The 17501-nt window shown below is 39.7% G+C and overlaps 1 protein-coding gene across 1 annotated transcript in view; it reads right to left on the reverse strand.

Moving 5' to 3' along the window:
• LOC106093585 (uncharacterized) overlaps positions 1-17501 on the reverse strand; it is a 185051-nt gene that overhangs the window by 41201 nt on the left and 126349 nt on the right. Inside the window, exon 3 of the mRNA XM_059364410.1 lies at positions 11242-13839. Coding sequence (XP_059220393.1) covers positions 11242-12430 — 1189 coding nt within the window. The 5' untranslated portion in view covers positions 12431-13839. The remainder of the gene's footprint in view (positions 1-11241; positions 13840-17501) is intronic.

The raw sequence follows: 17501 nt of genomic DNA on the forward strand, positions 1-17501 counted from the left end.
TCTGCAATCAGACTCACATAAAAGTTTTCGTCCATTGTGATACCACAGGGACAAGAGAAGGAAGATGCCTACTCGTTCCTACCGTTGAATCATCAAGATCGCTTTAAGAAGCCCTACAATTCGAGAATGTCCACATCCGCTAAACCAGACAAGTTATCAAAGAAATAAGAAACTAAAGCGAAACTCCACCGTAGTGGAGGCCACCGTACCGTAGTGGTTAGCATGTCCACCAAAGCCCTGCACAAAACCATTCATCGGTGACTGTTTTGGCTGAACACTAAACCCACATGATGTTGTTTTTCAAGACTACTGAAGAGTGAGATACTGAAGATGAAGTAAAACGAACAAGTTGCTGTTGAGTAGATAATCTTGAAAAACATCCACCATTCAGTGCGAGTATTTTTATCTCGAACTAGCTGGACCGGGCTCTGCTAAGCCTTCCTTTCCTTTATATGGAACAAAAGTTTCCATGGAATATTTATTTTCGATAATTAAACATCTTTTAGTGAAGAACCATGCTACGAAAATAGTATATCGTTTGACAAACAGTTTAACAATATAAGTGCCTTTATCTGAATCCCATATGATCTCTATGGGTCTACGAATTTAAGTTTGAATGTAAGGTGTACTCCATTTTTAAAATACTTTATTTTAGCCCGATATTCTCATTATTTCTGATTTTCGGGAGTGAGGTCCCCCAAACACATGGTCTCAAATTTGGCTATCAAATTCGTTTTCTAATCTCAAATACCTTTCATTTGAGCCATATATTGGCATGGTCGAAAAAATTTTTACCCTTTGGGGGGTGTTTTGGGGAAGGGGTGATGCCATAAATCCATGGTCCTACATTTGGATATTAAATTCGTATTCTACTTCCAAATAGTTTTATTTAAGCCCCATATTGCTATGGTCAGTAATTTGGGGTATTTTGGGAAAGGGGTAGACCCCTAGAAAATTGGTCCTGAAAGAGGGTATCAATTCTTACTCTACCCCCAATTCCTTTCATTTGAGCCCACATTGACTTGGCCGGTAAATATGCCCGATTTGTGGATGTTTTGGGGATTGATGGGAGGGTGGTCCCCCTATTACTAAGCCCTTAAAATATATCAGCAACGTGCTCTATTCCCAATATTTAAACCCCATTCACTTTAACCCCATATTGAAAAAGCCAGTAAATATGTCCGGTTTGGGGTATAGGCCCTAAAAACTATGAATATCGAGCTCCACTGTCTTGAAGACCCAAATTGTCTTGGTGAGCAAATACGTCCTACTTGGGGGTTGTTATGGTGGTGGGACGTCCCCTAGACAGTTGGTCCCGAATGTTAATGTCAGATTCATAGTCTACTCCCAAATACCCTTCATTTGAGCTTAATTTTTCCATAGTCGGCAAACATGACCGGTTTGGGGGGTGTTTTGGGGGATGAGGCGGCCGTTCAGTGACTTGGCTTTGAAAATATATATCAGATTCATGTTCTACTCTAAAATACCTCTTGTTTGAGCCTTGTATTGCAATATAAGCAAATTCCTATTTGGGTGGTGTTATGGGGGTGGGGTGGCCCCATAGACACTTTGCTCGAACATTAATTTCAGATTCGTGCTTTACTTCCAAAGACCTTTCATTGGAGCCCCATATTGCTATGGTCGTAAATTTGTCTTCTTTGTGGCATGTTCTCTGGTATGGGCGGCCCCTCAAACACGTGGTCCCACATCTGGATATTCGATTCGTGTGCTACATTCAAATACCTTTTATTTAAGCCCCATATTGCTATGGTCAGTAAATAAGTCCTGTTCAGGAGGTGTTTTGGAGAAGCGGTGGACCCGCAGAAAGTTTGTCCCAAATTTGGATATCAGATTCGTATTTTACTCGCACATACCTTTCATTTAAGTCCCATATTGCCATGGTCGGTAAATATGTCCGATTTAGGAGGGTTTTGGGGTTGGGATGGTCCCCCAAACACTTAGTCCGACAATTGGATAGCATACATGCTTTCGAATCTTATATACCTTTCATTTGAGTCCCATATTGTCGTGATTGGTGTATACATACATTTGCTAGGTTTTTGGGGTGGGACGCTCCCCTAGGTACCCCATCCGAAATTTGGATACCACATTTTTGTTTGTAGGTTGCTATAAGGGGGCACACAAAATTTTGCTTAAATCGCACCACCCATCTCCGAGATCTGGCGTTTCTGAAAATTAGGGTAAGGGGGAGGGTCCGCTACCCCTTCAGATATCAAAAAATGTAGTACCCTATTTTCACCAAGGGATCATTATGCACCATCAGTGAAAATTTCAAGAAAATTGGTTCAGCCGTTTCTGAGTCTATAAGGAACAAACAAACAAACACAAATTGATTTTTATACCCACCACCGAAGAATGGGCGTATATTCATTTTGTCATTCCGTTTGCAACACATCGAAATATCCATTTCCGACCCTATAAAGTACATATATTCTTGATCAGCGTAAAAATTTAAGACGATCTAGACATGTCCGTCCGTCTGTCTGTTGAAATCACGCTACAGTCTTAAAAAATTGAGATATTGAGCTGAAACTTTGCACAGGTTCTTTTTTTTGTCCATAAGCAGGTTAAGTTCGAAGATGGGCCAAATCGGACTATATCTAGATATAGCCCCCATATAGACCGATCCACCGATGTAGGGTCTTAGGCCAATAAAAGCCACATTTATTATCCGATTTTGCTGAAATTTGGGACAGTGAGTTGTGCTAGGCCCTTCGACATCCTTTGTCAATTTCACTCAGATCGGTCCAGATTTGGATATAGCTGCCATGTGACCGATCTCTCGGTTTTAGGTTTTGGGCCCATAAAAGCCATATTTATTATCCTATTTTGCTGAAGTTTGGGACAGTTAGTTGTCTTAGGCTCTTCGACATCCTTCGCCAATTTGGCCAAGATCGGTTTAGATTTGGATATAGCTGTCATATAGACCGATCCTCCAATTTAGGGTCTTGGAGCCATAAAAGCCACATTTATTATCCGATTTTGCTGAAATTTGGGACAGTGAGTTGTGTTAGGCCCTTCGACATCCTTCGCCACTTTGGCCCAGATCGGTTCAGTTTTGGATAAAGCTGCCATATAGACCGATCCTCCGATTTAGGGTCTTAGACCCATAAAAGCCAGATTTATTATCCGATTTTGCTGAAATTTAGTACAGTGAGTTGTCTTAGGCCCTTCGACATCCTTTGCCAATTTGGCCTAGATCGGTCCAGATTTGGATATAGCTGCCATATAGACCGATCCTCCTATTTAGGGTCTTAGACCCATAAAAGCCACATTTATTATCCGATTTTGCTGAAATTTGCGACAGTGAGTTGTCTTAGGCCCTTCGACATCCTTTGTCAATTTGGCTCAGATCGGTTCAGATTTGGATATAGCTGCCATATGGACCGATCCTACGATTTAGGGTCTTAGGCCCATAAAAGCCACATTTATTATCGGATTTTGCTGAAATTTGGGACAGTGAGTTGCCTTAGGTCCTTCGACGTCCTCCGTCAATACGGCTCAGATCGATTCAGATTTGGATATAGCTGCCATATAGACCGATCTATCGGTTTTAGGTTTTGGGGCCATAAAAGACGCATTTATTGTTCGATGTTGCCGAAATTTGGGACAAAGAGTTAAGTTAAGCCCCTCCACATATTTCTGCAAGTTGGTCTAGATCGATCAAGATTTGCATATAGCTGCCATATAAACCGATCTCTCGATTTAAAGTCTTGGCCCCATAAAAGGCGCATTTTTAATCCGATTGCACTGAAATTTGACACACTGACTTATGTTATGCTTTTCGACATCCGTGTGGTATATAGTTCAGATCGGTTTATTTTTAGATATAACTACTAAAAAGACCAATATTTTGTTATATACAATTGAACAATAACTTTAATTATCTGGTCCAAATCGGAACATAGCTCCTATGGGGCAAAAGGTATGAATTTTGTACCGGATTTTGAGGAAAGGTGGTTCACATATATATCCGAAGTGGTGGGTATCCAAAGTTCGGCCCGGTCGAACTTAACGCCTGTACCACAGTAGTGGTGTAGAATATTACATTTAGGCGTGTGTGGTGAGTGTGTGTTTACCCATGTCTTTGCCAATTTCCTAATCTTTATCATGGTGTCGATAATACGTTCCATGGTTTTGAGTAGAAAGGACGAAAGGCATATAGGTCTGTAGGCATTTAGTGTCGCATAACTTATCTTATCTTGGGTATAAATACCACCCTTGGCTCCTGCCAGGCTATCGGTGTGAGGTAACATGCCATGTAAAAACTTCTTCCCTTATCATTGAGGTCTGCCAATGAGGTACATATTGAATGCCAAATATTGGGTCTTCTGCAGATCTCTGGTCCACTTACAGCATCAGACACTGACCTGTCATGACGAACACAATGACGGTTGTTCTAGACAGCGACAGAAAAACGTTAAACCTCTTCAAGTCTAGATTAAGCCACATAATTGTGTAATGTTCACAAGCTCTTCTTTGTGAACAAACCATTCATTACTCTTCGGACCTGATCCTGAAGACTTAGCTTAAATGTCGCAAGAGGCATACCCACAGTGGTGGAATGTTTAAGGTAGTCTTTAGACACGTAAGCTTGTTTGCTCTACGTTTCCATGGAATATCTCTGTGACTCGGCACCTAGAACAGGTGAATTTTGAACTCTTCAGCCATCTCATTAGGAGATCTGCAACAGTCGAGGGCGGTTTTTGAACTCAGAAATGTATCTCCCGAAGATTAAATGGCTGCATTACTGTCTGAGAAGATATTTATACCCGTCGTCGTTATGAGCTTATATCTTAGCTATCCCACCGCTTCTTTAATTGCAAGATTTTTCGCTTGATACACACTACTGTGGTCGGTAACCTTCTCAATATTACTTCAGAGTACACCACAAAGCCCACCTGGTCGTATAGTTTGGAACCATCCGTAGAGAGGTCTATGTAACTTTTTTTTTTACCAGGGATATTGTGGTTGCACTGGCTTCTATCAGGAATAGTCGCTTAGTACTTTTTATCAAAAAGCGGCTCAGGTAGGGTGTATCCACACTGCCTGGAACATCGGTCATTGTATCAAGTATAACACCTATCACTGTTACTCTCCGTTTCGATATCGCTGATTAATCCGCAACCTGTGGACGCGCCCGGTAGCTCGCAGATAAACCTCTCGTGACAGCAATGAACACCACACAGATCGGACTCTTATGCTCCAGCTTGCGTGGTGTTCACAGCTATCTCGTGCCGGGAACACTAGTAATAACACCACATAGCATTATGGGTCTGACAACAGCAGTATATACCCAGTGCAGGACACTCGGTTTAAGCCCCCCAACTTCAAGCCCCCACTGGCTGACTTGCAGCTGTATAGGGCAAGAGTTGCCTTCCTTTCCCTTTCCTATATGTTTGGTTTGAAGCTCAATTTCCGGTCCAAATAAATGTTTTGCGCATTCAGTAAGTGGAAAAATTCTCTCCTCCCAAATTTCAGCCCCTTCATGATTTACGTCGGTTTTACATTATTGACAAAATGCAAATTTGCCCATGAACATTCCATTAAGTGCTGTCCGATTCAAGTTTATGCTCAATGATAAGGGGCCTTCTTTTCACAGCTGAGTCCGAACGGAGTGCCCCAGTGCGACACCTCCTTGAGGAAAAGTCTTTACATGGCAGTCATAAAATTTTTTCAAATGGCATAACACCTGGTAAATGTCTCCGGCATTAGGAGGGGTTAACCACCGTTTAAAAATTTTTCTGATGTTCTCAGTGGCCTCCTGATTGGAATGACAAATTTCCGGCTGAAATATCGGAATGGGAGAAAACGTGGAAAAAAGGAATGGGGTTATCGCAGCACACTGGTGGAATGACGCTATAGCTGAGCAACGAAACAACAGCATTAAACTAAGAGGTAAATATAATTTAGCTCACCGCAGATCACGACTGAGGCAGAACACTCTCTATAAAAGGAGGCAAAAAAAGTCACTCGCTGCCGTAATAAAAAGGAGCAAGAAAGAAAGTTGGGAGGAAGCAAGAGAAGACATAAATATAAACCCTTTGACCATGGGGTACAAAATTGTGATAGAAAAACTCGGCACATGGAGGCCAACACCGGTTATGGACGGAGTAACAATGGAAAATATAGTTCATACAATCTTCCCCCGTCACGCCCGTAGAGAAGATGAAGTTTATGAAGCGCCCACTTACAACATAAGCCAGCTCACTATAGAGAATAGAGCTTAGAAATGCGGCCTGTAGCCAAAGTAGAAAGAGGTCATCAGGCAGATAGCTGAAAACAGACCTGAATTTCTTCTAAGAGTGCCTACTTGAGGATGTTTTTCTCGAGGTGTGGAAGATACTAAAGCTGGTGCTCATAAGCAAGGGCAAAGGTAATCCCACATCCCCATCCTCAAACAGGCCACTCTGTATGCAGTCGTGGCCATCTGTTGCGTTTGTAGCTTTGCGGCTTCCAGCTTCAGTGAAGTGTAAGATTCGCTCTTCGGAACTCACTCCAAGCTTCGTGATTTGGGTACAAGCATTAAGCTTTGTGGAGTTTATGATGTTGATATCTGGTGCTGCTTACTACCATGTTCTTTAAAACCACTACCGAAGGATGGGGGTATATTTATTTTGTCATTCCGTTTGCAATATATCGAAATGTCAATTTCCGACCGTCTGTCCGTCTCTCTGTTGAAATCACACTGCAGGCTTTAAAAAATGGAGATAATTAGCTGAAAGCTTGCACAGGTTCTTTCTTTATTCATAGGCAGGTTTAATTCGAAGATGGACTATATCGGACAATATCTTGATTTAGTCTTCATAATGACCGATCTGCCGATTAAAGGTCTTACGCCCATTAAAGCCACCTCTATTATCCAGAATTTGGTCTCAATGCGATTCTTGGGTAGTCTCTCCTTCTCCAGAGTAAATCTAAAGACAATGTGTTTCAATCACATACTAAACACAACTTTAAAACAGCGCGTTACCCTTCGGTGTTGTTGTGGCTACTCTCCCAATCTATTGCACTTGCTGTATGGTGGCAATGTCGGCCTTGTATTTTTCCAATACTTCCGCCACTGCGTATACAGCGACTTTTCAGATGTCCTAGGTACAGATCCGATGATCATTTATAATTAGTTTTTGGGGTGTTGACAACGATAGGAAAATCCGTTTTTATTCTTCCTTGTTTTATTAGAGTAATTGAGTTTTCTACGAATGTGTGATTCTGGCCCAGCGCTTCAACTCCACATGGGTTTTGTGGGATAACACATAACTACATATATCTCTTAATGTTGCGAACTGCTTGCTGCAAGATTCGACGCCCGCTTCTAGCCGCCTCTAACCTGGGAATAGGCTATGGTTGATGGCTTAAGGAGCCAATTACTACAGCTACTCCACAAACCTCTGAAGATTTCCACTATACGCACTCGATAGCTGTGCGGTGCTTACAGTTATCCCGTATCAGTTAGGCTTTAGTGAGAGGATAAAGATCGCAGAAACAATTCTGAATGATGTTCCTGTTAACATTTTGACCACCTATACAGTCAAGTCAGTAGGCGCATTAGGGATGGACGCTCTCCCAGAATTTGTTGTCCATTTCCGAGTGGTGTAGAACGAACAGAGTAGACTTCAACGCCCAGAAAATGCAGTGCTGTTTCTTGTTTCACTGACCCACTACAATATTCAGTATCTATCGACGGTATATACATTAAGCAGTTAGATGCTGTTGGTGTCCTGGGCATGAAGATACAGTGTGATGTCCGTTGATCAAAACATGTATTCGAAGTATCGAAAGAAGCATTGCTTTCTTAAGCGGGGTAAGAAGTATTTCACGTCTTCTGATCTTTTTAATAACTGTCCTACCTTCATCTGGCCGAGGATTGAAAATCACTCTCATATATGGACAGGAGCTCCAAAGTCATCCTTAAAGCCACTTGACAGGGTTCATCGGAGAGCGATGAATATCTTCGTTACTTCGTTACTCTATCGTTACTTTCATGGCATGTGTTCCGGGGATAACCGTCTTCTCATTCCTGGCGTTAGAATGTTCACCAGAAATATTAGACTTACCAGGAACTCACACACGTTTTTAATTGATTGGCCTGTTGACCAAACCATCCATTAACAAGAAAATTAATTTTTCATCAAATTCATTTTCAATCATTCGTATGTCGAATCGACTTCAGGCAAATGACGGTTATCAGTAAATACTAATTCCTCCTTCCCTCCTCCATTCCTTACCTTCACTTTCCTAATTGCCAAAGCAATGCACTGCATATATGTGGGACATCCCGCGTGTTGGTTACGAAGAAAAAAAAAAAAATACTGTCAGCTATACGAAGTCAGCCATTCTTGAATTAGGAGTCTGATTTTGAAACAGCTTTGTTTCGGATGCGGGTTATATCTTCCAGTTCCAAAGATATTAGACTTAAAATTATTGTTAACCCGCCACTAAAGGCTTGATGTGAACATTTTTAAATCTGGCTTTTTCTGTTGTTAAATTCATTCTATTCTGTATTCGTAGAACCGCATGAGTGTTTTGAATACTCACTGTTAAAAATGAAAATTTTTTGTGCAGCCATGTGCATGCTTTGGTAATATTTTGCAATGCTACATGACCTTTTTGTCGCTTATGCATCAAAACAGTTTTTCCTTCAATGTGTATGTATTTGTGTATGTATTTGTGGGCTTAAGTTTTCTTCTCTTTCATGCAGGTAAAAGCAAACAGCTTCTCACGTTTTGATATGTTACCAGCAACATTGAAATATTAGTTTTATTGCAAATTGTTTGTGGTTTCTGCTGAAGGGGAAACTATTTCAATATGCCCATACACGCACTTGAACTAAAAATACGTTCATATTATACTTTCAATTATTTAAATAAAATTGTACTAAATGAAATTTAATTTGAATTGAAATGAAAACAATTTTTCGTATGTTTTGTGTGTGTGTTTGTTTTGTTAGGAATTTATGGTTTTTCGAATACAAGACAGTTGTCTTCATGGCTACTGGGACTTTGGTGCGTATGAGTGTTGTTTATATCATGAAATCACTTATACGCACAATAGTACGAACAAGTAAAACGGCATTAAGTTTGGCCGGGCCGAACTTAAGATACCCAACACCTCCGGTGAAAACTGGATAGCTTAAGCACCCAAATTCGGGACGGACATTGAGTGGTCTAATATATATGTCACTATTCAATTTTGTAGAGCAAAATATTGGTCTCTTTGGCATATATATCCAATTATAAACCGATCTGAACCATATTAAGTTCGGATATCGTGAGGCACAGAAAAGCTCACTGTTTCAAATTACAGCGAAATCTGGCAATAAATGAAGCTTTTATTGGCTTCCCCCTTATCGGCGGATGGGTCTATATGGCAGCTATATCTAATTATAGTCCGATCTGAACCATATTTAGGTCGGATGTTGGGAGGTCTTAACCTACTCACTGTTTCAAATTTCAGGGAAAACGGGCAATAAATAAAGCTTTTATTGGCGTCAGACCCTTTACCGGCAGATGGGTCTATATGACAGCTATATCTAAATATAGTCCGATTTGAACCATATTTAGGTCGGATGTTGGGAGGTCTTAACCTACTCACTGTTTCAAATTTCAGGGAAAACGGGCAATAAATAAAGCTTTTATTGGCTTCAGAACCCTTATCGGCAGATGGGTCTATAGACAGCTATATCTAAATATAGTCCGATCTGAATCATATTTAGGTCGGGTATCAGGAGGCTAAAAATAACTCACTGTTTCAAATTTTAGTGAAATCGGTTAAAAAGCAAAGCTTTTATAGGCTTCAGACCCTTTATCGGGAAATCGGTCTATATGGCAGCTATATCTAAATATGGACCGATTTAATTCATATTTAGGTCAGATGTCGGAAGGCTTAAAATAACCTAATTTCAGCGAAATCGGGTAATAAATAAAGCTTTTGTGGCCTTCAGATCCTTTATCGGGAGACCGGTCTGTATGAGAGCTTCATCTAAATATAGCCCGATTTGAACCATATTTACGTCAGAAATTATTAGGCTTAAAATAAGCCCCTGTTTAAATCGGGTGATAAACAAAGTTTTAATGGGCTTCAGACCCTTTATCGGGAGATCGGTCTACATGGCAGCTATATCTAAATATAGACCGATCTAATCCATATGTAGGTCAGATGTTGGGAGGCTTAAAATAATCCGCGAATTCGGGTAATAAATAAAACTTTTATGGTCTTTAGACCCTTTTGTTGTAAACGGAATGACTAAATGAATAGGGGGTATACAAGTGTGGGTGGTGAGTATAAAAATGTTTATATGAAATAAGTAGAATAAAATAGAAAACTACCCTACGCAAAAAAAAAGCAAATAAAAAGGCATAAAGTTCAGCCGGGCCGAACCTTGAATACCCGCCGCCTCGGGTATATATGTGAACCACCTATCATAATCCGGTGAAAAATTCATACATCGAAATATGGTCCGATTTGAAGATTGGTATATATAGCAGCTATATCAGATTATGTACTGATTTGAACCAGTTGCACATTTGTTGGAAGTCATAACGAACAAGTGCATGCAAAATTTCAGCCAATCGTATAAGAATTGCGCCCCCTAGAGACATAAGAAGTCAACAACCATACTAAGCACAGTTGTTAGAGGTCATAATAAATAGAACAACTCATTCAAAATTTCATCCAAATCGGATGATAAAATTTCATCCAAATCGGAGCACTCTATTGGTTCATGAAGTTAAGATCCAAGATGGATCGATTTGAATTATACTTAGCGCAGTTGTTGGATGTGATACCAAAACACCACGTGCAAAATTTCAGCCAAATCGGAAGACAATTGCGCCCTCTAGATGCTCTAGATGCTCAAGATGTCAAGACCCAAAATCGGTTTTTATGGCAGCTATATTAAAAAATAGACCGATATGGCCCATTTACAATCCGAACCGACCTGCACTCCTTCGAAAGTTTGCGTGCTTGGGATGGCTAGATCGACTTAAAATGTCATGAAAATCAAGAATATATATAATTTATGAGGTCTAGACGCATATTTCGAGGTGTTACAAACGGAATCACGAAATTTATATACCCCTCATATTATGGTGAAATGAAATTTCTTCCTCAAATGCCAAAATAACACCTTTTAATGGAAACTCCTTAAATTTTGTTGTATTCGAAAATTCTTGGTTTGTTTTAATTTTAATTTTTGTAATTCTTTTAAATCTTACTCACCGGATTTATTACGAATTAAAGTTTCGTATTCATCAAACTCATCGTCGTGATAGCTGGAATCATCATCATCGAAATCAGGCACATTGGCGGCTTCGCGACGCGTCAGCAGGCGTCGCTGATAGTTGGTTAAAATATCCGAAGAAGAAGAAGAGATAGGCGAAAGTGGAAGCGGTTGTTGAGGCTGCAGTCTGCTGGGCGTAGCCATAGAAATGGAGGAAATGGTGCTGGACGAGGTGTTAACCTTTGACTTCCCGTGAAAGCTGCTTTTGTTGTTGGTGTTGTTGTTGCTGCCACTAACTACAACATCATTTGGTAGGCTTAGATTGGCTGTTATCAATTCACTTAAAGGTTCCATGGGACCCATACTAGCTGGTGAGGCGGGTGTTGCGTTGTCTGAGGGTGTTAGGGCCACTGCTGCCTTAATCATAACACCCCAATAGACCAAGGCCATTAGAATTAGATAGCAAATGCTATTCATGTCCATCGCATAATGTCGTCTTGCGGAAGTTGGATTTGGATAGAAAAGTTTGTTGAGTGACGTTTTACGCTTCAATTGCAGAGTGGCTGCCTCAGCATAGGCAGCAAACAGATGGTAGGTTAGGAAACAACAACTATTGGTGGTAGTAGTATAGGAGGTGTTGGTGGTCGAGGATGTGGAGTTGGTGTTACAGTTAATGGTAGGGGTGTAGAGAAGATGCGATGAAGTTGATGTTGTTGTGGTTGGGGTTGGGGGTGTTCGCATTGTTGAAAGAGATGCTGGTGAATATGTAGATGCTGTTGATTTTGAGGCGGGTTGTTGCTGGCTTCTATGTTGCTGTTGGTTTTTCTTGTTTTTTCCTATTTCCCGTGCTGTTAGCTGTTCTTTTTGGTCGAGATGCTGCTTGGTTTTATTTCGATAATGTTGCTGGCTGTTATGTTGCCTCGCTTTTGCTTGGAGGTCAACATGTTGCTGTAAGCCCTGCGACTGCTCTGGCTGATTTGGGTTATAGAATATGATGAGGTTGGGTGAATTCAAGCTGAATAAATTTTCTTGTCTTCGTTGCCGTTTTTCCTGCTGTTGGTGTTGTTGCACTTGATTTAGTTTTTCCTTTTCCGTTTCCGCTTGTCTTGAATGCCTCGAATGACGTTGATGTGTTTGCTCTACTGCTGTTATTTTATGATAGTTTCGGTTATTTAAAATTTTTGCCATCGCTCATTGAGGTTTCTTCTTGTTGTTGTTGTTTTTTTTTAAGTAAGAGTATTATGAGAGGAGTGAAGTGAAGGGGTTTTGGTCATATAACAACTAGACTAGGGCCACCAATACCCAAAGCGCCTTTTTTTTGTTTGTTGCTATGGTCTTCTTGCTTTTGCGGTCTCTCTATGTTCTATGGCTGCCTTTCAACTTTATTTCCTTTTCCGTTTCCCTAACGGTGATTTAGTGTTTCGCTTGCCTACAAATGTCCTTCACTGATGTAGTATGCGTGGGTGAGAGAGAGAGAGAGAGAGTGTGCTTGTTGTTGTTCTTGTTAACAGACATTTAGTTCAATTTTGAAATTTATTTTTGGCCAACATTCAATTTGGCTGTTGTTTTTTTTCTCTTTCTGAAAGGAAGGTCTGCTGTTTGGCCAGCAACAACAACAACATCAAAGTTGTGTTGATAAAACTTTTTTCTTGTTTGTTTAGCTTTTTATGTCTTGATGGCCCTAAAATTTTGTACTCACCTCTTTGATGGTTTGAGCAAAATGTTCATTGTTTAACTGGGTTTAGTGTTTGCCACAAACGCATAACTTCGCCATTTCATATGAGGGCCATATGTGTTTGCTGTGTGAATTTTTGATAAATTTTTAAAACTTATGGTTTTGTTTATTTTGTTGTAAAGTGTAGTTTGTATAGGCCTTTGAGTACTCCTTGAATATCCTTAAATTTTTCTCTCGACAGAGGAAGAAATCCTTAGGAGTTGCGCAGGAGGTGGCATGTTATGGATATCCATATGTATTGACCCAGAAAACATAGTTTTTTGCCTCAACGGATCCTTTTCCACCAAAGGACATGGGCCTTTTAAGGAAGCAGCAAAGAGCTATGGCGTTACTTGGTGTTCTGGCGGTTTTTGTGTTTGTTTTCTAGAGGATATTTCAACTCTTGAGTGCTTAGGCCACTTGTGCTTGGGCCTAACTTTTTGCTTTTCGATGAGTTTTGCTCAGTTTTTCTCGTTTTCCACTTTGCCTCTGGTTGTGCTAAAAAAGAGTATTTCAGTGTGTGTGTCTATGACTATGTTTTTTTTCTTCTCACTTTTCTATGGCCTGCTTTTGCTTAGATTTTATTTTTTTGCGAAAGGTCTGGCGGCATGTGATCACTGCCACATGGAATAGACGTCACTCGAAATGTTACTTCATTATTTAAGTATACACCAACAGTCATGGATTGGAGCAAGGTGTTTTTGATGGTAGTAGTGGTGGTGGTGGTTGCAGAGAACGTATTGCCCTGGCCATAAAATCATCGAAGCAGGTCATGTCTCTTCTCATATTTGCCATTCAACATGGCGTTTATTGTAATTGTTGGACAATGGCATCGTAGTCCCAATCGTCGCTATCGTGTCGCAGTCGTCCTAGTGTTGATAGCCTGTAATATAAATGCAAATAATTGTTATGTTTTTTATAATTGAATTATATTATAAATGAAGAAGAAGAAGAAGCAAAAAGAGCACAACGCAAAAAAAAATGCAAAAGAAATTCAAAAAAAAAAAAAAAAAAAAATAAATCAAAAAGGTCAATAAAGGATTATTAAAGTGATCCTTGTTTTTGCTTTGCTGATGAGCAATTGAAAAAAGTGGCTTTGCCGCATTTATTGTGGTTTTTAATAAGTTTTCGTTGTTCTCCTTTATTCTTTTTTACATTTGCCTGAGCGATGACTTTAATTTAATAATTAATTAATTCTTTTTTTTCTAAAAGTGAAAAATTATTTACCATTTATTTTATTGATTAATTACTTAAAATTCCATGAGAAGGTGAACATCTTGAGATACATATATATGGGAGCTATATCTGAATCTGAACAGATTTCTAAGAAATTCACCAGTGAAATTCAAACTTTAGCGCCATCTAAAGCCCCGATGTCTAAAAATTATATAGCCTATGTTTCCTTCCAGACAATCGCACACAATCTATGAAAATTTTAAGAAAATCAGTTCAGCCAAGTATCATATAGTCATAATGGATCTAATGGCGTTTTTGAGGGTGGCGTGACCCCCTACACTTTGATCTGATTTTGTATGCCAGATTCGAAATCTACTCTCGAATACCTTTCATTTGAGCCCCATATTGAAATGAACATCCAATATGTCTGTTTGGGGGAGTTTTGGGGTTGGGACGACTCGATGGGTACATAGACTCAAATTTTAATACCATATTCGTATTCTATTCTCATATACCTTCTCCCATTATCCCGATCGGACCACTTTTGATTTTGGGTGGTGTTTTTTGGGTAACGGTGGAGGGTCCGCCCCTTTCCGTTATCAATGAATTATAAAGCCAATTCTTACTTCCTGGCCATATTTGTAATCTAATCCCGAATACCTTTCATTTGAGTCCCATATTGTCATGATCGTCAAATAAACCTATTTTAAGGGGTTTTGGGGCTGGGGCGGCCCCCCAGGTACTTGGACCCAACTTTTATTTTGTTTATTTTAAATTCGTACTCTACTCTTGAATACCTTTCATTTGAATCCCATATTGTCCCGATCGGTCCACTTTTATTTTTGGGTAGTACTTTTGGTGTAAGTGGGAGGTTCCGCCCCCCCCTCCCAATATGAAAAAATTATATGGCCTGTGTTTTTTTTTTTCAGACCAACCTACACAATCTGTGAAAATTTCAAGGTAATCGGTTCAGCCGTTTTTTAGTCTATACGGAACAAACAAACAAACCGACAAACAAACACAAATTGAATTTTATATATAAGAGATGGGGTCCTATATCAATAATTCGAATGATTAGATTAGTATACCCCCATCCTATGGTGATGAAAAACATCACCTCCAAAATTTCAGGCAAATAGAGTAATAATTGCGCCCTCCAGAGGCTCAAAAAGTCAAACTGGAAGATCGGTTTATATGGCAGCTATATCAGGTTATATACCTATTTAGACCATACTTGGAACCAAAACGACATATGCAAATTTTAACCATATTGGATAAGAAGCCTAAGAAGTCTTATTGGGAGATCGGTATATATGGCGGCTATATCAGGATATGAACTGATTTAGATTAAAGTTAATCCAGTTGTTGGAAGCCAAAATAAAACACTTTATGCAAAGTTTCGCCCACATCGGATAAGAATTGTGCCCTTTAGAAGCTCAAGAAGTCAGGACCCAAGATCAGCTTATATGGCACCTATATCAGGTTATACACCGACTTCAACCATAGTTAGCAAAGTTGTTGGAAGTCATAACGAAACACGTTTTGCAAAATTTCAGCCAAATCGGATACAGGCCCAAGAAGCCTAATCGGGAGATCGGTTTATATGGCGGCTATATCAGGTTATGGACTGATTTAGACCACACTTTGCACCGTTATTGGGAATTAGACTTCCAGAACACTTCGTACAAAATTTCCACCAAATCGGATAAGATTTGGCCCTCTAGAAGCTAAAGAATTCAGGGCCCAAAATTGGTTTTTATGGCAGCTATATCAAAACATGGACCGATTTGGCCTATTTACAATCCCAACCGACCTTCAATAATAAGTAGTATTTTGACAAAATTTCAAGCTGCTTGCTTTACTCCTTCGAAGTATAGCATGCTTTCGACGGACGGATGGACAGACGGGCGGACATTATAAGGTGGAGGGCACAAAAAGTACAAGTAAAGGCATGCTAAGTTCGGCCGGGCCGAATCTTGTGAACCCACCACCATGGATTCTGCTAAAAAATTTATACAAAATAAATTTAGTTAAAGGCCATAATTTTACTCTCCATACCAGCAAAAATAAAAGCTTCTAAGAACCGAAAAGGATAATCGAAAGACCAGTTTACATGGAAGCTATATCAGGCTTTAGACTGATTTGGACCGTACTTGGCATAGTTGTTGGAAGTCGTCACAAAATTTCAAGCGGCTAGCTTTACGCGTTCGACCTCTATCGTGATTTCAACAGATGGACGGACAGGGCTAGATCGATTCAGAACGGCGAGACGATCAAGAATATATTGTATATACTCTATGGGGTCTTAGACAAATATTTCGAGGTGTTACAAACGGAATGACTGGATTAGTATACCCCCAACCTATGGCGGTGGCTCTAAAAAGACATTGAGCAAAATTTAAAGAAAATAGTTTAAGAAATTTGCTGACAAAGGCTCTTAAAGTGAAATTCAGTTAAAACATAAAGGGTGATTTTTTTGAGGTTAGGATTTTCATGCATTAGTATTTGACAGATCACGTGGGATTTCAGACATGGTGTCAAGGAGAAAGATGCTCAGTATGCTTTGACATTTCATCATGAATAGACTTACTAACGAGCAACGCTTGCAAATCATTGAATTTTATTACCAAAATCAGTGTTCGGTTCGAAATGTGTTCATTCACCGTAACGTTGCGTCCAACAGCATCTTTGAAAAAATACGGTCCAATGATTCCACCAGCGTACAAACCACACCAAACAGTGCATTTTTCGGGATGCATGGGCAGTTCTTGAACGGCTTCTGGTTGCTCTTCACTCCAAATGCGGCAATTTTGCTTATTTACGTAGTCATTCAACCAGAAATGAGCCTCATCGCTGAACAAAATTTGTCAAAATTTCGAACCGAACACTGATTTTGGTAATGAAATTCAATGATTTGCAAGCGTTGCTCGTTAGCAAGTCTATTCATGATGAAATGTCAAAGCATACTGAGCATCTTTCTCTTTGACACCATGTCTGAAATCCCACGTGATCTGTGAAATACTAATGCATGAAAATTCAAACCTCAAAAAAATCACCCTTTACCTTGATCGTCTCAACGTTCTGATTCGAACTAGCCACGTCCGTCCAGATGCAGATATATTGGGTTGCCCAAAAAGTAATTGCGGATTTTTTAAAAGAAAGTAAATGCATTTTTAATAAAACTTAGATAAACTTTAATAAAATATACTTTTTTTACACTTTTTTTCTAAAGCAAACTAAAAGTAACAGCTGATAACTGACAGAAGAAAGAATGCAATTACAGAGTCACAAGCTGTGAAAAAATTTGTCAACGCCGACTATATGAAAAATCCGCAATTACTTTTTGGGCAACCCAATACTTACATAATA

Source organism: Stomoxys calcitrans, chromosome 1, assembly GCF_963082655.1.
Source record: "Stomoxys calcitrans chromosome 1, idStoCalc2.1, whole genome shotgun sequence".
Taxonomy (NCBI): domain Eukaryota; kingdom Metazoa; phylum Arthropoda; class Insecta; order Diptera; family Muscidae; genus Stomoxys; species Stomoxys calcitrans.